Consider the following 22,722-nt stretch of genomic DNA (forward strand, 5'->3'; position numbering starts at 1 on the left):
CATGGTGTGGCATGTCGACCTCAGTAGAACAAGCTGTGCAGACATGGAGAGGACACATATGGACAAAAAAAAAAGCTAGAGAAGCACTGGAAGCCCTATCAGTCTTCCAAATTTTAAACAGAGACACATATGGAACCCATCATAATGGACCAAGTCTCTCTTTATATAAGTGCAGAAGAAGGGAGAAGTCAGTGTGCTGTGGGCAGCCAGCTAAGTTAGTTACCTTGGCTGCATCATGTGGCTGCCAGAGCTCTATCACTGCTGCTACTCCCAACACTTGAGAGTAAGTTGCATCCAGTGTTATGTGCATGTTTTCATCCCCATCTCATTCAGGCTTGGGCTAGAACAGAGGCTGGAAGGACTCAAAGGAGAAGGCTCAGGATGGGGAATATGAAGAAGTTCTGTGTGCCACACAAGCGGGACCCAGCTATCCATATCCTGCATGCTACCCATTAACTAACACACAAGGCTCATGCTATTGCTAGGAAAAAAAGGCGGGAATGAAAACACATTGTGATGCTGTCAAGGAAGTGGGCCCTTGTGGCAGTGGCATGGTTGGTGCCACCTAGTCAGTGAAATCACTAGGCCCACACCAGCAGCTGGTGGAGAAGCCTGCAGGCGGGGCTGACTGGAACTTCACCTATACCAGTAGCCTTCCCTGCAGGTTGAGCCCCTCGGTTGTGGCGGCCGGCAAGGCTTAGGTGGGTCCCTGGAAGAGACTGAGGGGAAAGTAAATAAAGGAAAGAGAAAAAAGAGGCCACTATGGTTTTCTAAAGAAGTAGCTGAAAAGGTAAAGCCGAAAAGCTTAGCATTCATAAACTGCAAGAAATCACAGAAAGTGGAAGACAGGCAAGAATACCTGGAAAAGCTAAGATAAGCTAGGAAAGTAGTCAGGAATGCAAAAATTCAAGTGGAAGAATCAATAGGAAAAATGATAAAACAGGAGGTGGGGGGGACAAGACTTTTTTTTCAGATATGTTAGAAGGAAGTTCAAAAATGGCAATGTGAGACTCAGAGTTGAAAGGGAGGAATATTTAGAGACTGATAATGAAAAAGCAAAATTGCTTAACAAATATTTATATTTAGTGTTCACTATGGAAGAGCTTGGTGTTGTGCTGGAAGTGGACCCTTGGCCTTGTGCAGGATTGGTTCAGCCCTCCGGTCGGACCCGGAGAGCGCCTGCCACCTGGAGGCGGAGCACAGAAGGAGACAGAGGCTAGCTGGAGCTTCACCAATAGCAACCCGGGGTTCCCTCAGGTTGAGCCCTTGGTTACCTGGGCCACCTGGTCTTACTTAAGTGGGCCTCGCAGGGTCTCCTAGAAAGGAAGCGCAGGGGAGTGCCCACCATGAGCAAGGGTGTGCGGTCGATGTCCAAGCAGGAATGTCCAGAGGTTGCAGGAGGCGAGAAGAAAGTGTCTGAGTGGATAGCGAGGATCAAGGCCAGAGTATCAGTCCAGAATAGTCAGCCGAAGCAGGGGTCAGTACTTGTAGTCAATCTGGGAGTAGTCAGGTCAGGCAGAGGTCAAGTTCCAGGCAGCGATCAAGAGTAGTCAGTGAACAGGCAGAGGTCAGGTCCGGGCAGCAATCAGGAGTAGTCAGGAGCAAGCAGATCAGTCCAAAGGGTACTACCAGGGATGGAGAGATGAAGGAACAAAGGACGCTGGAATAAGAGACGCTGGAACAGGCAAACTAGAGACACCGGAGTGTACAACCCGATTGCCAAGGCAAGGAAGTGGTGTCTGACCACTTCCTAAAGTACTGCTGTCAATCAGGGTGCGCCGCGAAGCTGGGATCCTCCCCGGCCCTTTAAGAGGCCGGGGCGGATCCCTAGGGGCGGGGCCCATGCCATGGAGGACGCCGAGCCCCGCCGTGAGGCCTGGACGGGAGACTGAGCACGGGGAAGCCAGGGACGCCGTGAACTGGCTGCGGAGGAGAGGAGCCTGGAGCTAGTGGACGGGAGAGAAAGGTGAGCAGGCCTGGCCGCAGAGAGGATGCGGCCGGGAAGCGCAATACTTGGAGCAGGACAACATTAAACAAATACAATTAGAAATGAGGTAAAACTCACTGAATTTTCAGAATAGTGTGTTCGGGAAAAGCTAACTAAATTTAAAATAGATAAGGCGATGGGGCCAGATGGGATACATCCAAGGGTATTGAGGGAATTTAGAGAAGTCCTAGCACTGTAGGGCTGTGATTTCTAAACCCACCTCCCTTTATGTATGTACCTACTATTTACAGCAACCCTCCTGTATGTTGTTAGAAAATTAGCCAAATTGCCAAACAAACCAAATCTCTTTTATTCCAAACTTACACAGGGCTAAGCTTAACACTTTGCATCAGGAAATACACAGGCAATTGGGGACACAGGCAATAAGAAAAATAATAGTTACAGAAGCATATTTAACATCCAGTGCTTATCAAATTACCATTAGTTTCTGTTGGTCTCACCTCTCTTTAGCCGAGATTTACTTTTGAATACTAATAAGCTCTACCTTACTAACCCCTGGTGTAGGAAATGGAGCCCAGGTTCCTTACCAGGTGACAGGTAGCTTACATTCTCGGGCTGTCAGGGGAAATCTCTCCCTTCAACGGTCTCCAGCACAGATACAAAGAGGGCAATCACGGCTACCAAAATGACAGACTGTTCAACTCAAGTCTCTTAGACCTTGTCTTCACAAAGCAGGGGTGGAAAGCCACAGCACTTGGATGGGTTGCTTCCTTCTCTTCAGATGGGTCTCGATCGGCTGACCTTTAGTACTAGCCCCCTGCTATTTTTGAAGGGCTCATCTATGCATAATTCAGCAGGTCATGCATAGTCAGGTAAATGCATAATTATGGCTTTTAGTGTTGCGATTCTGCCCTGTTTGGGCAGCTTCTCCACCTTTTTCCCCTTTGAGCATTTCCTTCACGGCCCAGAGCCATCGACGCACTTCTCACGCGGCAGGAGCCACGCTACTGCAGCCCTGCAGCTCGGAGGCTGTCCCTGCTCTCCAAACTTGCGGCAGGAGCCGCGTTGCCACTCCCTAAGCGGCCCAGAGGCCGCCAGCATTCCCTTCACACGGCTGGAGCCACGCTGTCGCACCCGGCTCGGCCCAAAGGCCGTCCCTATCATCACCTCGCGGCAGGAGCCGCATTGCTAACTCCCTTGCGTCTGGGAAGCCATCGACTGGCGTCCTCGAGTGGCCCGGAGGCCACCACCTTACCTTGGGCTCTCCAGGGAAAGAGGGCCTGCATCCTCTGTCTCTCCTGCGGCATGGAGCCGCCAGCAGTCCATCTTTCAGTGGCAGTACTGTCCCTGACCCACTGTCCAGGGTCCTGTACTGCTTCCTCCTAGAGGGCGAGGCCAGCTGTCTCTTCAGCATTTAAAGGGACAGCAAGGGAGTGGTGCTTACTGATGTCATCATTGTATCCGCCTCATCCTGCAGTATAAAATGCTGCAGTCTTCATTCTTTTCTTGGCTTCGCAAGGAGCCAGTCCTCTTTAGGACTTCTTGTCATCTGCTTCTCAAGGCACTTCGTTTTATGCAGGATCCTATGTCTTCGTGATGTCCTCACGCTACGTCTTTGTCTTCATTGTCAAGGTCACCACATGTCTCGTCTTGATGTCTTCCTTAGCCGGTTGATCTTTGTCCTGGCAGCACAAGTCTCCATAAGGTTCCAGCTTCTTAATTTAACCTGTGTTGTAGGGGCAACCCCTCGAATCTTCAACTTTGCCTGGTTCCTTGGAGTCTGCACCCTGCCTCCACTTCATGAATGAACTCTATTTATCCGATCCGGCGTGGCCCTGCCTGGCCTTTATCAGCTGTGCAGGGTGCATTTTGGAACAGACTTCATCGGAGTCTACATCTCCCATCTTCTGTGTGTGGGGAACCACCAGCGTGGTCCGTGACCTGTCTTCATTGGCTGAGTATATAGGCGCGTGATGTGCAGTACCTACTCAGCTCTGCCAACTTGTGTGGGGAACCGCTAGCATGGGCCGCGACCAGCCTACCCCGGCTGTGTAGGGCGCGCCGCCTGCGTGGTCCGAAACCAGTCCGGCTCGGTTGTGTAGGGCGCGTGATGTCCAGTACCAACCAAGTCTTCTTCAAGACCTGGCCTTCCAGAGTTTCTTCATATACATGACCAGAGTTCCTTTTCACTCCACGTATCCAGATTGCATTTCTTCATGTCGAAGTCTCGTCTTACTTCATGTATCCAGAGTGATATTCCACTTCACGTATCCTGGGTCTTGTCTCACTTCAAGTCTTCATCTTTAATGTCCTCATCCTCTGGCCACTGTCCACCCTGTCACAGTTGCTGCTCCGTGCAGCAAGTCCGAAAGGGCTTGGAGTAGTCAGAGGACCACTCATGAGACCAACATTGCATTGTTTGGGTCTCTCTTTGCTGCGTACAGGTGTGGCTATGGTCGAGGTCATCATCTTTCCATCTTCAGCCCTTGCCAGGTCACCTCTCACCTGCCTCGGTGCTTGCCGGAGCTCCTCTGCGGCTGTATCGGGGCCCAGGGGCACATGAAAACACCAGAAATGGAACCGCTACTCACGTTTCCACAACAGCAGAGCTTTCCTCTCAGTTCTTTGTTCACTGATACAGTTCAACAAATGCCTTAGAACTGACCATTTGTCCACTTTGTCAAATATGGAGAGATATGCTAGAGACATTTAAATATCTGAAAGAATCCATGCACAGAAATGGAAACAAGGCTCTAAAATAAGGGGTCATGAGTAGAGAGTGAAAGGAGGTAGACTCAGGATTAATCTTAGGAAATATTTCTTTACAAAGAGGGTAGTAAATTAATGGAACAGCCTTCCAGTGGAGATGGTGGAGACACAAACGGTATTTGAATTCAAGAAAGCATGGGATAAATACAGGGGTTTTCTGAGGGAGTGTTGGACGTTGTAAGGGCTATATAAACTGCACATATGGGCAGACTAGATAGGCCATATGGTGTTTTTCTGCTGTCATTTTTCTATAAGGCAGCGCACATATGCAGACACTTTTACTGACCTATAAGATCTCAGTCCATGTCAGCACTGTTAGATGACCACCCATGTGTAAGGATTCATCTTGCTCTCTATGGAGAATCCTGTTTATGGGTAAGGAAACTTGCTTTATACAATTAAGCTCTGGAATTTGTTGCTAGAGGATGTGGTTAGTGCAGATAGTAGAGCTGGGTTCAAAAAAGGATTGGATAAGTTCTTGGAGGAGAAGTCCATTAACTGCTATTAATCAAGTTTACTTAGGGAATAGCCACTACTATTAATTGCATCAGTAGCATGGGATCTTCTTAGTGTTTGGGTAATTGCCAGGTTCTTGTGGCCTGGTTTGGCCTCTGTTGGAAACAGGATGCTGGGCTTGATGGACCCTTGGTCTGACCCAGCATGGCAATTTCTTATGTTCTTATCATTTTAGTATATATACTTCATTGTCTATTATCAAAATGGTTGTGTATGTTTTTGCATCTGAAAGCCTGTAAATAATATATTTTTTTTAAATGTCAATATTTAAATTTAATGCACACAAGTACTGATCTGATTCTTTTCATTGAAGTTAGATGAGTGTATATTTGTAGTAGAACTTTATAGGATATTTGTCATCTTAAATTCTAACTTGTAGCAGGTACAAACATTGAAGAGGTAAAGAAGAAGCAAAAGAGAAAAAGTAAAGAAAAAAAGTTGAAGAAACAAAGGAAAAGGTATTTCTTTTTTGTTAATTTTAAGATGACCTCTCCATTAGCTTCTGCTAGTTTTGAAAAGAAAATTGTATTTATAATCTGTATTTATTATCTATTACTATAGAATAGTAATATATCCATTCTTTGGATCTACCACCTCAAAATATACATTTTCTTTAGTGCTATTCTTTTGGATTCCAATGTACCCATTTGTTTTTTGTTATCTGTGTTCTCATCGTTCTTCCTTTTATTTTGTTGCCTTTCTTTTTGCCTTCTCTTTACTATTGGAATAATATCCCATTTAAATATGCTCAGCTCCTTGCTTTGCTAGCTTTTGTTTTCTTTTTTAAAATCCATCTCCGCATCTCCTCTAAATATTTTTGTCTGTATAGCATTTTTCTTTTACCAGAACTTTTTAGTACCTTTATAATGCTGCATCTGCCTAGTAGCGCTATAGAAATGTTCCAAAATAAGTAGTTTTTATAACAAAAGTAGAAATATCAAGTAGTAGTAATTTGTCAACAATTTTCAGCCGCATATCAAAATCTTCAAAAAATATTGAGAAAAATCAAGCATTATGATTTGGTAGTCATCATGTGATGCTGTATTAAAATAAATATGTGGTCCTTTCTTCATGATACACTAATGAATGACAAGCAGCTTTTAAAAATCCTGCTAACCTCACAGGGCGTTAATTTTCAAAAGAGTTTACATGCTGAAAACTGGGTTTTACATGTGCAAATGCACTTTATGCATGTAAGTGGGCTTTTGAAAATTGCTACAATATATGCCACTGAATTGTCACTAGGTTTTACATGCGTAAGTGCAATATAAGTGCATAAAAACTTAAAAATTGCTAAAACACCCTTTCTAGGGAGCTCTGAGGGTTCGTTAAGAAAACCAGAACATCGTCGGGAACTCCTTTGAAAATTGCCTCCAAACAAATCAATTTTAAATTGGCTACACACGTAAATTTCGGGGTTTACGCGCGTGACTGGACCTTGTGCGAACTGCAGGCATTTTACAATGGGCCCGGCCATGCGTGTAAACCCCAGTACGCGCCGAAGTGCCAGGCCTCTCCAAAGGGGGGGGGGGGGCCAGGACAGTGCTGGTGGCCATTGGATTTTATAACATGAGTGCTGCTTTTAAAATCGATCCCAAAGTGCATGGGTTCTAGCAACACATCTTTTGGTGGCCTCAGCTTCTAGCCACCCATCTAGTTGGTGGCTATGTTAATGATTTGTTTCTAAGATACTTAGTAAACATGAAGTAACTCTTTCATCTGCAGTGGGCAGAAAATAAAAGCAATTGTTGGCCACATTTAAGAAACACTGACTTGGGATTCCTGCTTCAATGAAAATATATCTAAGACTTGAGCATACAGCAAGACAAGCTATGAATATTAGCATTCTTTATTTTGAAAGCGAAAACATGTGGCTTCTAAATTTATAGGATATTTTCTAAGGAGCAATAAACATCAGTGTGTGCAAAATGTCAAAGGAATACAATCTTATGCCTGTGTCTCAGAATGCAGTTGGGGCATACATTGTAATTTTTTTTTCATTTTGTCTCAAGGCCACTGTGCTATAGAAGGCAAGTAAGATCACTATCATAGGACATATTTTAGCTTGTATTACTTTTAAGAAGAGAGGATGCTTAAAAACTCCTGATTTTAAAGGTCCATCAAAAGACTAGGGACCTCATACTAAAAGCTTGTTAAAATTGATGTACCGTGAACAAAATCCCTAATGCAAAGCAAATTGCATGCCATTTAGAGCATGTGCAAGCATTTAAGGGACAATTCTCAAACAGACTGCATTGCTACAAACTACACGGGTGGCTTAAATATGCATACTTGACCTAAATTTTCAAAGGGAAACAACACCAGTTCATGGCAAGTAGGTATGCTAAAATGTCCACTTACTTTGCACCTGTTCTTTTGTGTGGGCAGCCAAAAGCGAGTAGATAGCGCACATACTTTTGAAAATGTATGTTCAATATTTTTCTTCCCCAACCTAAACAATCTTCCAATAATGCTGCTTTGCAATCCTGCTGAAAGTATGCATGCTATGGAAGCCCATTTGTACTTTTAGCTGGACTCAGGGAGTCAATTGTCAGATAGAATAATCAAGGCACATTATTCCATTTTACAGCTAGATTTCTTTGAAAATTGCTGTCCCCATATGCCTGCTTATGCTAAAGTGGTTCATAGCACATTAATGACCTTATTAGTACTAAGACCCGTGGGGCAAGAACTAAATTTAACATGCTTTTTTAGGTGTAACTTTTCAAAATGTTTATGAATTGTCAAATCAGAAGTTACGCACATAAGTAGTATTTTATAAGAGCCTGACGTATGTGCATACTAGCAGTGTTGCACACAAATATAAAAGACCGAGCGATTTAGAAGATTTCTGGGACCGGGTTTAGAAGTTCATAAACAAGTTCCTATTTTGTAATCAGTATATGTGCATTAATTACTGAACATGACTGGATGCTTTTACACCTGCTAATTAAGTCAAAGAAATGAAATTGCATATTTATTGTAAAGTATTTGTTACCTGCCCTTCCTATGTTCAGGGCAGGGTACAATAATACATTCAAAATGAACTAAAAACGAAAAATGTAAATAACAATAAAAACCTAAATCATTATCTGCAGTTTTTGGGTGAGAGGTCTGGGTTGTGGTGGTGGAGGGTCAGGGTAAAGTGCTGGCGATCTGGTTAAACTAGTGGAATTGTCAGTGAACTGGTGATTGCAAGTGCATATACAAGTATTTTCATAAGTGCATTCTTTATAAAATACATGACTCTGCATGTCATTCAGGGTTATTACATATGCATGTTATAATTATTACACCCACACGCACATACCTTTATAGAATGGGTAGAGAAAATATGCAGTTTTTCACATTTCAAGTATATGTGCATATTTTCGAGGCAGATGTATATGCTGTAACTTTAGACACGCCTACTTAAATCATATGTGCTGACTTATGCAAAATATTGAAAATTACCCTTCCTGTGTGTGAAAAATAGCTCCTGTAATAAACTGCTAAACTGGCAGGAGGTCAGTCCCTTACCTAATACTAACTCAGTACTCATTGCTGATCTGGCATCTAGCAGCACATCAGATTTTGGACTGCATGCATCCAGTTCAAAGTTTGAGGCACTACTAAGACACCAAACAGAATGTTGGGAATTATTAGAAAGGGAATGGTGAATAAAACGGAAAATGTCATAATGCCTCTGTATCGCTCCATGGTGAGACCACACCTTGAATACTGTGTACAATTCTGGTCGCCACATCTCAAAAAAGATATAGTTGTGATGGAGGTGGTGTAGAGAACGGCGACCAAAATGATAAGGGAAATGGAACAGCTCCCCTATGAGGAAAGACTAAAGAGGTTAGGACTTTTCAGCTAGGAGAAGAGATGGCTGAGGGGGGATATGATAGAGGTGTTTAAAATATTGAGAGGTCTAGAACGGGTAAATGTGAATCGGTTATTTACTCTTTTGGATAATAGAAAGACTAGGGGGCACTCCATGAAGTTAGCATGTGGCACATTTAAAACTAATCGGAGAAAGTTCTTTTTCATTCAACGCACAATTAAACTCTGGAATTTGTTGCCAGAGGATGGGGTTAGTGTAGTTATGTTTAAAAAAGGATTGGATAAGTTCTTGGAGGAGAAGTCCATTACTTGCTATTAATTAAGTTGACTTAGAAAATAGCCATTGCTATTACTAACAACAGTAACATGGAATAGACTTAGTTTTTGTGTACTTGCCAGGTTCTTATGGCCTGGATTGGCCACTGTTGGAAACAGGATGCTGGGCTTGATGGACCCTAGGTCTGACCCAGTATGCATGTTCTTATGTTCTTAACCATTATGAAGTTAGGGACTGTCCTCCTGCCATCTGGGCTATGGGTTCCCTTTCCAAGAGTTTTTGGGGGAAGCGATTATATTTTTCTTGAAGACAAAATAAAAAGTAATCAATATAATCAAGAAATACAGGATGGGAGAACTTGACTCGGATCCAAGCAACAAACAACACAGAGGCTTCAAAAACCCCAAGGTGTAGCATCAGTGACATGGCAGCAGGCAGAGTAACAGCAGTACCACCAAGATGTAGTATCAGGAGCCAGGGCAGCAAAGCTGAGTGGCAGCAAGATCCCCAAGGTGGTGTCAGTCATCTTGCTACTTGCATGGAAATTCTGAGAAACCGCACAAAGGCAGACTGATTTTCAAGAAGACCAACTTTTCCAACAGCTCTGGTGCAAACCTTGAACAATGAGAGCTATCCAGAAGACATATTCGCTAGGTACAATGATTGGTTGGTAGGAAAGATAATGCTAAGCCATCATGGCCAGGTCTGGCCAGACCATAGACTTGTGTGCCGAATATTTCAGTGGATACGTGGCCATGTTCTTGATGGGCTTTGTCAGATAGCCTGTCACAGAAATTTCCTCTGGGGTCTCATTTGCTGGAGTGAGGCGAGGTTCTCTGCTTCCCACTGGTCTAGCTGTGGCCTGCATCAGGAGAAACAGTTATTTTGTGGGCAGCGTGACTGTGGCATATTGAGATGATGTAGGAAGTAGTAGCTGCTAACACTATCCTCTGGATGGCCACTCTCTCTTGGGCTACATCCCCTCTGCACCTCTGGTGCTTCTGTTCATGTAACCTACCTGGTAGTATCTCCTTCATATGTGAGATGTTAGGATCGGAGGACACAACTCCCTTTCACTCATGATCACAAACCATTGGCAAGCATGTAAGTATTGTTTTCTCTCAGAAGTTTCAGTCCCTCATGCACCTGCTGCTGCAAGGAGTCCACAAGGAGCAACATCTCTGTTTTCATTCCCTCTTGCTCATAAAAACTCTCAGACTTCTCCTCCAGAATCTTTACTACAGTGATGACCCCACGTTAGGTGGTGCTTCTAGAACTTAGATCCTCAGTGGCATCCTTGAAGGGCTTCAGGATTTATATTAGCTGCCTCATTACTTCCCAATTATGCCCTGGGGAGAAATCCACACCTATCTCCGTTTCCAGAGACAGGTCATGAAGAGGTATCTGCAGCTCCACTAAACTCCACAGCATCAGATAGGTGAAATTCCATTGGGTACCAACATCTTGAATCAGTTGCTTATGAGCAATCTCAAATACTTCCTTCTTGATATGATGAAAATGTCCCGCTATTTTCCTGTACCTCTATCATGTCCTTCAGGACTGGAATCCCATGTTCTTGGGCCCCAGCCCAGGTCATCCTTCTCTTCCAGGTGCAGCGTGTGTAATGCAAGAAATACCCTGATAACCCCTATCTTCTACACTCCTTATCAGATTTGTACCACTCTCTGTCATAAAAAAGCCTGCAAGAACACATTTGTCACTCTAATCTAGCTGCCTACTCTCCAGCATCTTTCTTATTGCTGTTTGGATATTGCCTGAGGTATGGGTGGTATCCATCACAACACACCTGCACCCAGAAACTTGGTCCCTGCTAGAACTGCTGCCTGTCCCTGCCTCACGGAGTGTTCACGCTGGTCCAGATGTTGGTGAAATGCACTCTACTCCTCTCTGCCTTGGCTAGCTATGCCTGTATGCAACTATGGCAGTGATTATACAGGGCATGGATAAACCGCCTACCGAATGTAGTGCTGGAGGGCACTCTGAAATAGAGGGGTAAGAGGTGAAGCAGATACTTAAAGCCTAGGTTCTCCACTATCTGCAGGGGTTGGTCATTCGGTGCAATCATTTCCATTCTGTATCTTGTCACTACTTTGGATGTTGCCTACCTCTTGGCCCAGGACAGTGATATAAAACATTACCCCATCTGCTCTATGGTGGCCTGCCACTGAAAACAGGTGGCTGGAAGCTGCTCACCTGCCAACTGACTGAAACAGATGAAAGGGGCCATGGGGTCAGCTTAGTAAAACGTTTACCCCTTTTCAACCCTTTTGCTACTGTTTTGAGTGGCAGACAGGGCCCCTAAGCTAGGACTTTTTCTTCCCCTGATGCTAGTGCTAACAGGTGGTATTTCTATAGATGATGCTGCCTACCAGTGTTTTTCAGATGGCTCAGTACCAAAATGTGAGTTCTTCCTCACTTTAAAACGATTCCAGACCAGGGATGTTTCACGCAATCTCTTCTATGTATTCTTGGGGCTGATGCTGGCATTAGGGTTGAGGTTGAGAAGGAACCATGAGGAAAAAGGCCAGGAGCATCCCTCACGTTCTGTTAACTGCACTGCCTGCAATTTTCCTGGGTGTTGCTGTCAACACCAACACTATCATATATCTCCTCATTGGAGGCTAAGATGCTGCTGACTAGAACTCCCAAATTCTTTTTGGCTACTAGTTCCTCGATATTCAGTGTCCATTCTCCGAACCTGACTAAGGTACCAGAAGGAGTGCATAAATCGGGCACTTAATATTAATTTATTCATTCCTTCACTTATTGCCCATTGGTCCTTTTCACTGACAATCGGCAATTGGCTCCTTCACTGTCACATGTCAGTGAAAGGACCAATCCCCTTTCAGGAACGGCCCCAAAGTGGGAGTGCACACATATACCCAATGTATGTGTGTACTCTGTGACTGACTTCTTTTTCACATACAAAAAAACTGTAAGAGAAGCTGGCAAGGCTGGGCTAATGTTCTTTGCAATCTGTCTCTCTCTGCAGATAAGCAGTGCATTGTGCAGAGACAAAAATTCTGCTGTTCACTGCTTTTGTCTCCACAGCTCTGCCCCAGTGAACAAACAGAAAGCAATGCCTCTATCTTTCTCCCACAGTGTGAGAGCAATGTGATCATAGCAGTAAAGATGACAACAAACTCTTTCCCATTGCCAAAATTCTTCTCTCTCCTTTTTTTTCAAACCTCCTCTTTCATTCTAAGAGCTTCCAGAAAGATGACCTTTCCTTATGAAATTCAACAGAGACGGAGAGAATGGATTTTCTTTGCTTAGACTTTCCAATCGGAGGACTTCAGTGTTACTTGATCCAGGTGCCAGCTATAGGTTAATTAAAAAAAATAATGCTTCACCTTGATTGATCCACTGTCCTGTCTACTTGCCTACTTCTCCTGCCTTGGCTTCATTCAGACTACTACCTCACAGGCACCAGTCTGTACCAGTCTCACTGCAGAACTTTTCATAGACCATAGAATGGGAAACATAAATGAATGAAAGGAGAGTTTTTGTTTATATTCATGGACACCTTTTATTCATTTTCAGGGGCCACAAATGAAACAAAATGGTCTCATTTGTTGCATTTTACCTATTCTTTTCAAATGAATGCACACCCCTCTTGCCTAATTCAGCTAGAACTCTGATTGGGGATGCTCCTACTCCTTAGGATATAAACAGTTCTTGCTCAGATCTGAAATCTCCTTTTGAGCCTTTAGCAAAACAAGAACTAAAATTCCTTTCCTGGAAGGTTTAGTTTTTGATAGCTGTAACTTCTGACTGAAGAATAAATAGAGTTGCAAGCACTCGTTTCATGTTCTCTGGGCGCCCAATTTTTAAACAAGAGAGCAGTTTTGAAAATCTCTACAAAATTCTTAACAAAAGTGGTATCTGTTTCACTTAAATCAGTCCATAGTGTTGCCAACATTTTTTCCCAGGACCACAGACAAGCAACAGGCTCTTCGTACACTGGACTGCAAGAGAACATTACTGTGCTGTTTGGAAAGAGTAAAGTCCTATAGGAATTCCTCACAGTTGTTATCTCCTTCAAAACAGGCAAACAAGAGCTTTCATTTACAAAAAGAATTCTTTCCATTGGATTTCTGATTGCATCTCTTATTGCCATACTTAGGACAACAGTTTCAAAGTAAATTGAAAATTATTCATCGGAGCTACTGCAGGCTCCCTAGCCTATCTTTGCTTTGCTTCTGCAGAAGATGTTTGCAGCATCTGGTTTTTCTGTTCATACCTTCACTGTTCATTATTGCTTAGAAACCTTTTTCATTTCAAGACAGCAGTTTTGGCCAACCAGTTCTCTAAAGTTTATTTAATTCATTCAGCTCTCCCTCCAACCTCTTCAATATATGGGTTGCATGCTTTTCCACCACTGATGTAAGACCACAACATAAATGTTCATGCAGCTTGGGGCTCACTACTGTACACCTGATTAATGTTCTGCTTGTCCAGAGAGAAAGCAAAGTTGCTGTCACCTTCCCTTAGAGTTGTAGGTTAGCTTATTACAAGACTGAGAAGACTTGCATGGTGGCAGCTGCATGGGAAGATCCACACATACTCAGAAAAATCTTCTCGGGTCTTCTGAGCTCTGAGAGAACATTTCCATTTTGGCTGCATCAGATGATGTCACCCAGTTGCGTGGCTGATTTGTCCTGCTGTCTACAGAAGACACCTGTTACAGGTAAGCAAATTTGCTTTCCCTTACTTTCCACTGATGTCACAGCCCATGTACGCTCACCTTTTTCTGAAGGAGACTGACATCATCCAAGTAACTTTACAAGTTGAAATAGGGTTAATGAGGTTTATGCACATTGTAATAAGGCAGATAATGCAGTCCACAGCTTAGAGGCACCTCATAATATTAGCATTAGTTTGCCACTAGTCGACCTCCCATGTAGATTTTGTTCAACCTTTAATTCTCATTTTTTAATTTGCCAGTCTTCCGACCTAATTGTCACAACAACCTCTTTTGTGGCCACAAACTAGATAAACATTTTTGATGTACATGTCTTTGATGCTATTGCTTTGTTTTTATTCTTTTGTTAGATGCTGTATTATAGAGTTGTATTTTCTTGTTTGATTATACATTCTTTTTGGTATATTAATTATGTGCCCTTCCCTGAACCATGAACAGGTGGGTAATATATATTTTAAATAAATAAACTGGCCTCTATGATTTTAATATCCCGTACTGTTTAAGAAAAACATATATTACAATAGAAAATAGAAGACATAAGTGTTTATGATTATTTCTTGCTGTTAGGTCTCATTCAAGTGACACTGAAGAGGAAGATCACAAACCTAGAAAGAAAAAATGTCAGCAGAAAGAGAAGAAAAGGAAAAAAAAGACTAAGTCCAAAAAAGGAAAGCAGCATAAAAAAAGGCAGAGTAAAAAGCAGGAAAAGCATTATTCCTCCTCATCATCATCTAGCACTTCTGAATCTTCTGAGAGTGACTAAGTATTTTTTAATAGTGTCCATCAGTTGCCATCATTAAACTTTAAAACATTTTCTAATTAATCTTTATACAGTAAGAAAAAAATTTCTGATTTCTGGAAATATAAGGAAAGAGACTTTGTCAATTTATTTAAACTACAGCATATTAGGAGATTTAATTTTTGTGGCTCAGATTTTTCCTTTTAATTTTTTCATTACCAGCTTATCTTTTAAACCCCTAGCCAAATTATTTTTATGTGGGTTTTTCCGTCAAATAAAAGGTTTAAATCCCAATATTGTCTTCCTTTATGTGTATCTACCTAAACATTTTTTTTCAAGACAGTTACATTTTACATCAGTAGAAGATATGATGTGGATATCTATTCACATTTACATGTAACAGCTATTTATTGCTGGAGCAAATGTGGAAATTATATTGTTTTTCAATAATAATTTTCTGTTTCCAGGAGAATTATGGAAAACATAATATTTCAGGAAAAAGAATTGTCATTCATCTGCAAAACCCTTTTGTTATCTAGATTCCAAATAGGGTCTATACATAGGGGTAGATTTTTAAAAAAATGGACGCGCAGTACCCGGCGCATACACATGGATGCACAATTTTATAACATGCGAGCGCCAATGCGCACATGTTATAAAATTGGCAGCGGCGCATGCAAGGGGGGTGTCAGTTTTGTCTACATTCACACGGCAATGGATCGGGGCCTCCCAGTCCGCTCCAATTTAGAGGCGGACTGGGAGGGAACTTTCCTACCCCCTACACTAACCTCACTTCCCCTCTCCTCCCCACTCTCTAAAACCCATTTTTAAATTTTGGTACCTGTTATTTTGTAAGTTACTTCAGGGCCCGACTTGAAGTAACTTGCGCGCACCAGGACAGGGAGGAAGGATGCTGTCCCGGGCTGCCCCGCTCCACCCCAGAAAACACCTTCATTTGAGGCCCCGGCACTTACACGCGTCCCGGGTTTATGCGCGTGGCCGGGCCAGTTTTAAAATCCGGCCTATAGCCATTAGTTCTATTATGTATTTTGGTGCAAGGCCTTGCGATGTCACAAACAGTACTGACAGAATTTTAAAATAAATCCTGCTTTTAATTAGTAACCAATGTTATTCTTGAAGAGCTGGTGAAATGTCCTGCTGAAGATGTTGACCGAATATCAGGTGGGCAGCGCTCTTCTGGACCAGTTGCAGACCCCACAGCTTTGTTCTCGTCAAACCCAGATATAGGGCATTGTATTTGATCTGGTCTTTGTTTGAGAAAATTTGTTAAAGAAGTCAACTTACAATGCACTGAAAGTGAAAAAAACAATAGTAATGCCAGGAAATTGCACCTTACAGTAAAGGCGTGCAGACTTTTCTTTTTTGTTTCATTTTCTTTCATTGGTTGGTGGGAAGGTCATTTTGGAACTTTCCTTTTTCAAGCTTGTTTCTATTTTTTTTTTTTTTTTTATTACTGCATGCTATTTTACAAGAGCATACACTAAAATGTTTTAGTGTATGCTGTTGGCAATGCCTTTAAAACTAACAAAAAAAAAAAACCTTAAAAAAAAATGTCCACTGGGCCTTTTTCCCATCTTCCCCCTTCCCCTTTCTCCTCCCCAGATCTACCTCGCCCAGCCTCGTATCCCATCTATGGTTTTGAAAAAGGTGCAATAGTGCTTTGTCACTTTTGCCTCTCCAGTTCTGTGTTTCCAAATGGTGCTGGCTGACTTCAGATCACCTGGGGCTATTTTGGGATTTGTGGCTGGCAGTGCAGGAGTAATTGGGTATTACTCTTGCTCCTTTTTCAAAGTCACCAATGGAGTAAGATGATGGAGAAAGTCTAAGAGTCTATTTCTTTTCTTTGCAGTGGGAGGGGGCAAAATGTTTAAAAAAAAATGAAACAAACAAAATTATTTTTCTTTCAATTAATTTTAAAAATGAAAGGAAGTGAAATAGGAACATCCCTACCTTATAGTACACAAGCCGTTAAAACGGGCTACATCCCTCTGTCTCTCACCTCCCCCTCTTTCTCTCTCCCCTCACTCTTCACCACCCCCTCCCTCACCCACTCCTCCCCACCCTCCCTCTCCTATCACTTAGTCCCTCCCTCCCACTCAGTCTCACTCACTCCCTCCCCCCTCTCTCCCTCCCTCTCACTCACTCAGTCCCCACTCCCTCTGTCCTCTCCCTCAGTCCCACTCCCTCCCTCAGTCCCTCCCCCTCACTCAATCCCTCCCTCCCACTCAGTCACTCCCTCCCCCCTCCCTCTCACTCACTCAGTCCCACTCACTCTCCCTCAGTCCCACTCCCTCCCTCTCTCTCACAGTCCCACTCCCTCCCTCAGTCCCCCCTCTCCCTCTCACTCAGTCCCACTCCCTCCCTCTCACTCAGTCCCTCCCCCTCACTCAATCCCTCCCTCTCACTCAGTCACTCCCTCCCACTCTCTCTCTCCGTCCCTCCCTCCCCACTCAGTCCGTCCCTCCCTCTCTCTCTCTTCTCCCTCCCTCGCTACCGCCCGCTACCGCCGTCGCCGCCCGCTACCGCCGTCGCCACCGCCGCCGCTCGCTACCGCCGTCGCCGCTACCACCGTCGCTCACTACCGCCGTCGCCGCCCGCTGCCGGTACCGCCGCTGCTGCCACTGGACGCCGCCATTTTTTTTTCTTTCTGAAGCTGCCTCAGAGCGACGTGCTCGCCCGCACATGCGCAGTAGAGCTGGTCTCTACTGCGCATTTGCGGGCCGTCGGTCACAGGCCATTTATAAGGTAGATTAGACTTCTTATAGGAGTAAAACCCTAAAAGGGGAATTTTAGAAGTCCAGCGTCTGTAAATATGTTGGGCTGGCACATACCGAGTGTATTTTAAAAGGCAGCTGGATACGTGCGTATCTCCTGCTGTGCGCACAAAAATATTTTCCAAAATAAGGGGCAGGGCATGGGCATTCCCAGATTTCACCTTGAAACCAACGCATAAAAACTTACTTGCACAAGCAGACGCCAGGGTCCCCTGCCACGTAATTTTACTTCTGTTATGGATGGCATGTAAGTCATACAACAAAAAAGAAATACAAAGATCCATGGTGTTTTAAGGGTCAGGCTAACAAGGAAGAAAGGAAACTATTTAACTAGGGTGGTTAGGAAGTCCTATCACTTACCTGGGCAAACTGGGAACAAACTGTGAAAATGGTGTTAGGAATCCTGGCCGCGCCGGCCTGCAACAGGGCCCCCTCACCTGCACCAGCTGGTGGCCCGGCTCGGCAGCCGCTCCCGGCCACAGACTCCGCTCGCAGCCTGCTCTTATGGCGTCCCCCTAGGTGCGCATGCGCGCCGAGTCACAGGATTTAAAGGGCCAGTGGCGGGAAAGTTCCCCACAGCCTGGGCTGATGACATCAGGCTGGCTGAGTATTTAAACCCTGCCGCTCCGCTCTCAATTTGCCCCAGCAACGGGTCCTGCTCTCCTGTAGAGTGCGAGTTGTCTGCGTTCCTTGTTCCTGTGTTTCTGCCCTCGCCTTGCTTCGCTCCTGCTCCTTAGTTCCTGCGTTCCTGTTCCTGCCTCCGGTCCCTGCCTTGCTCCTCATCCCCTGGATTGCCTTCTTGGTTCTGACTCCTTGCCTGGTACTCGACTCTGCTTGAACTCCACCTGCCCTGACTCCTTGCCTGTTTCCTTACTCTGCCTGATCACCTGGACCTTTCTGAGGCCACCTCTCATCGCCTACAGGCATCACCGGGAAAGCCCGCGCCTAAGTCCTGCCGGCCCCGGTACCCAAGGGCTCAACCTGCAAGGAACGAGGGCTGGTATAGATAAGTTCCTGTTGGGCCTTCCTCCTCAGTACTGCCTCGCCCACGAGCACCTCCAGGGGGCCAACCCCTGGGAGTAGCAACAACCTAGCCTCGGCTCAAGGGTCCACTTTCCTAACAAATGGCCAATTGCATCGACACGCATGGCTTTTAAAATCCCCCCCACTTATGTGGTAGAAGTGGCATTTGTGCACATAAGCGTGCAACCACTTAAAATTGTGTGCACATGTGCATGCACTCAGCCTATATTGTGTCATGCGCGTATGTTATAAAATAGCTGCATCCATTGGCGTGAACCGGCCAACGCGTGCACATGTGCGCCTGCACACTTCTTTAAAAGTTTTCATCTGAATATGTAGTAAAAGTGAGAAAAGATTTATCTAAAGCATAATGCATAAAGAAGCTTAAACAAGAAACCACTTTTTTGTAAACAATGTATTTATAACCACAATCCAGATACAATAATACAGGTCACAACAAATAGCATAGTGGCACTTTTCAAATCCGGCATTACTGTAAAATATCCAGTTCACTTTGATGTATCATAGGTTTTCCCAAACCTGTCATGATAATCCCACAGCCAATCAGATTTTCAGGATATTCCCAATGAATGTGAATAAGATAAATTTGTATGTATTGAATCTCCAATGGTAAGGTAAAACAGAGAAAAACGTATTAAGGACATAAAGGAAAAACAGAGAAACATAGGAACATGATAGGATGCATGCTATCTAGTCTGCAGTTCCACACTAACTATTGGTCAATAAAAAGATTTATGTTGGGACTTGATGTCATGAATGATACTACCATAATCTTTTTTGAAGATTTTTTTTTTTAGAATGCATGTAAAATTATACAATTATAAAGTCATTGTTTAATAAATTATTTTATAAAGTAATTATAAATCTTCAAAAAAATATTACAATGCATTCGTATGACATCAAGCCCAAACATTATTTATTTATTTATTTAAAGGCTTTTATATACCGGAGTTCATGTACTACCACTTCGGTTTACACAGAACCAATATTGGAAAATTACATCAAACAAGTGGGTATAAAATAACAAGGCTAACTTTGTAGGAACTTAGAACTTGAGGTAAAGGAGAGAACAGGACCAAGTGGTAACAGATCAATGTAAATAGCTAAATAATAGTTAAACCTTACATGCAAGTTGTGTCACAAGTCATTAAAGATATTAATGCAGTCCTTCTGTGTAGTTCTGATGGTCACTAGATAATTTCTTCTTTTTTTCATTTTTTTTTTTTTTTTTGCATTACATAGAGGGAAATTAGTTTCTATTTTTGGAAATATATTTTTGAACAGATCAATTTCCTGGAATCTACAGTTTCTAATGAGGGCAGCTACAGTTCCTTGTAAAGTCTTCACACACTTCTATATTTTTCACATTTTGATTTCTAAAAAATACAAATCAGAATGTATTAAAGTAGGAATTTGTTTCTCCAGTCTACACAACATACCCTATGCTTTAGCATGAAATAATTATAGAAATATTCCAAAAGTAATTAAGAATTAAAAAAAAAACTCAAAAGTCTTCATTGCATAAGGTTTCTTCTCGTCTGTCATAGAAAATCCAAACTGGATTCAGTTCCAAAACTTGCCTTAACCAGGCCCATAATAGGTTAAATAGAATATACCTGTGTCCAGTTACATTAGTTGAGCTGATTCAAATACTGGATGAAGAATCAAGCAGTTTCTGTAGTATGAAGTGAATTTGAAGCAAAGTTCAAAAGGTGCCAGAAAATTTAAAAAAAACTGCCAAAAATGTCTGGGATAACATTATTCAAAGATACAGCGTGAGGGAAGGCTATAAGTAAATTTCAATGTGTTTGAATATCCCTTGGATGCTATCAGGTTTATCATTGTAAAGTGGAAACAGTTTGGCACCATTAAGACACTGCTGTGATCAAACTGTCATTCCAAAGTCCAGTAGCTGTGGGTTAAACAAACTGCTGCCGAATGTCTCTGTGAGATCTAGGATTAATTTAAAGAACTTCAAATGTCTGGGGGTGAGATACAAGAAAATATTGACAGTTCAACAATTTCAAGATTATGCCAAAACATGGCCTATATAAGTCACTGCTAAAGAAAAGCTGTATGATATGATACATAGCATTTACAAAGAAACACTTGGGGTATATTGCATGTTTATGGAAGAAGATTTTGAGACCAATGTGGAATGTTTTGGTCTCAGTGCTAAGCCATATATAATATATACTGAAAGCAAACATGGCACATCATGCTGCTAACACTATCCCTACAGCGAATCATGATGGTAGTGGCATTAAGTTGTGGATATGCTCTGCAGAAGCAAGGCCAGGGAGACGTATGAAGATCAAGAGAAAGAGGTTGGTGCAAAGTATAGGCAGATCTTGGAGGAAACCGCTTGCAGTCTGCCATAGAATTCAGATTGAGGAGAAGATTCATCTTTCAGCAGGGAGCATGGTCCTAAGCACAAAGCAAAAGCAATAACAGTGTCTCAGCAAGAAGACGGTGAATGTCCTTGATTCTAATTTAATACACTGAGTTTGTAGCAGTCCACACTACATTGATTGTGAATGCTGCATTGTTACCGGTTATTGGGTGCACAGGTAAAATGATCAAACTGTAAAGCAGAAGCACTTTTTACTATATCAGAATTAAATATACTCAGAGGAGTTGTTAAGCCCATTAGTATAGTAAGAGGTTAGAACTATCCAGACTATGTTCCCTGTAATTATCCCAGTTAATAACATAATTGTAGTAATTTCTCTGAAAATAAGCAGTTCACATTAGTCACCAGACAGTCAAGCTGTTACAGAATGTTCACTAATCATGCATGGTAGTTTCCATGTTACTACAGCCCCACTTGATTCCTTTTTGACTGTTGGGTGTGTCTTCACCAGTGTGGCTGCAGATTTATTGAACATCATTTTCTCTTGTCTTCTGGCTTTGGCCACAAAAACCCTACTTCTACTTGGTTTTTTGGCACTTTGTGTTGTTTTCTTTGACAACCCCATGCTGGCTCATGCTTTTTTCATATGACCATTAAAAGCCGGCTGTCTGGCTGAATATATTTCTTCTCTTTGAACCAAGGCTTCCAAAACCTGTCCTGCCGGCCGTACGGCAACACGATTTGACTGCAGGAGGTCGTTCCGGACCCCCGCTGGACTTTTGGCAAGTCTTGTGGGGGTCAGGAGGCCCCCCCAAGCTGGCCAAAAGTCCCTGGGGGTCCAGCGGGGGTCCGGGAGCGATCTCCTACGCTCCTGCCGTCGGGGGACAAAAAAAACAAAAAGGCGCCGGCGCTACCTTTGCCCTGTCATATGACAGGGCAAAGGTAGCGCCGGCGCCATTTCTACAACGCACCGGAGGTCCGAGAGTAAAAGATCACACCGGGACCCTTCCTCTGGACCCCAGGTAATTTAAGGCATTTTGGGGGGGTTCGGGAGGGTGGGGGATTTATTTTAAAGGGTCGGGGTGGGTTTTAGGGATGTTTTAGTGTGCCGGTTTTCGATTTACACGATATTTTAAAAACCCAAACTGCGACGATCCGATTCCCTCCCCCTCCCAGCCGAAATCGATCGTTAAGACGATCGATCACACGATTCACATCTCTATTAAATATTGGGTGGTTACACAGATAACCAGTACACACGTTCTTTAATGTATGGGTGTTAACATGCCAATTCTGTGCATACATTTTTGAGACTCAAACCTATAATTTAGAAAAACATCTCTAAAACACTCCCCCCACCCCCACACATACACACACTCTCCCTACTCCATAATGATTGTTTAATGCTGACAAAGCTTCTAAGGTTGTGGAAGTACACACATACTTTCAGAAGGCTGGAAATCTATTTTTGCGGATTTAGCCACTGTAGATCCAAATAAAGCCTTTGAAAATGTACCCCAAAATGTGTTTTCAGGTACAAAATTCTTAAAAGTATTTAATAATTTGCAAATGTCCAAAGTTCCAGGCCCAAACTGCTTCAGACCCAAATATTAGAGGTGTACATGGAAAAAAAACATTTATTTCATGTTGTTATTTTGTTTTGTTCACCATTTTGTAGTGTTTTCTTCATATCATTTCCCAACTTATGTTGTGTTTTCCTTTATGTT

At 43.1% G+C, this 22,722-nt stretch overlaps 1 protein-coding gene across 1 annotated transcript in view; it reads left to right on the forward strand.

The window, feature by feature from the left end:
- Nucleotides 1–15,097, forward strand: part of SREK1IP1 (SREK1 interacting protein 1) — a 125,894-nt gene extending 110,797 nt beyond the window's left edge. Inside the window, exons 4-5 of the mRNA XM_029576331.1 lie at nucleotides 5,613–5,691; nucleotides 14,632–15,097. Of these exons, the coding sequence (XP_029432191.1) occupies nucleotides 5,613–5,691; nucleotides 14,632–14,827 (275 nt within the window). The 3' untranslated portion in view covers nucleotides 14,828–15,097. The remainder of the gene's footprint in view (nucleotides 1–5,612; nucleotides 5,692–14,631) is intronic.
- The last annotated feature ends 7,625 nt before the right edge of the window (nucleotides 15,098–22,722 follow it).

Source organism: Rhinatrema bivittatum, chromosome 1 (assembly GCF_901001135.1).
Source record: "Rhinatrema bivittatum chromosome 1, aRhiBiv1.1, whole genome shotgun sequence".
NCBI classification, from domain to species: Eukaryota; Metazoa; Chordata; class Amphibia; order Gymnophiona; family Rhinatrematidae; genus Rhinatrema; species Rhinatrema bivittatum.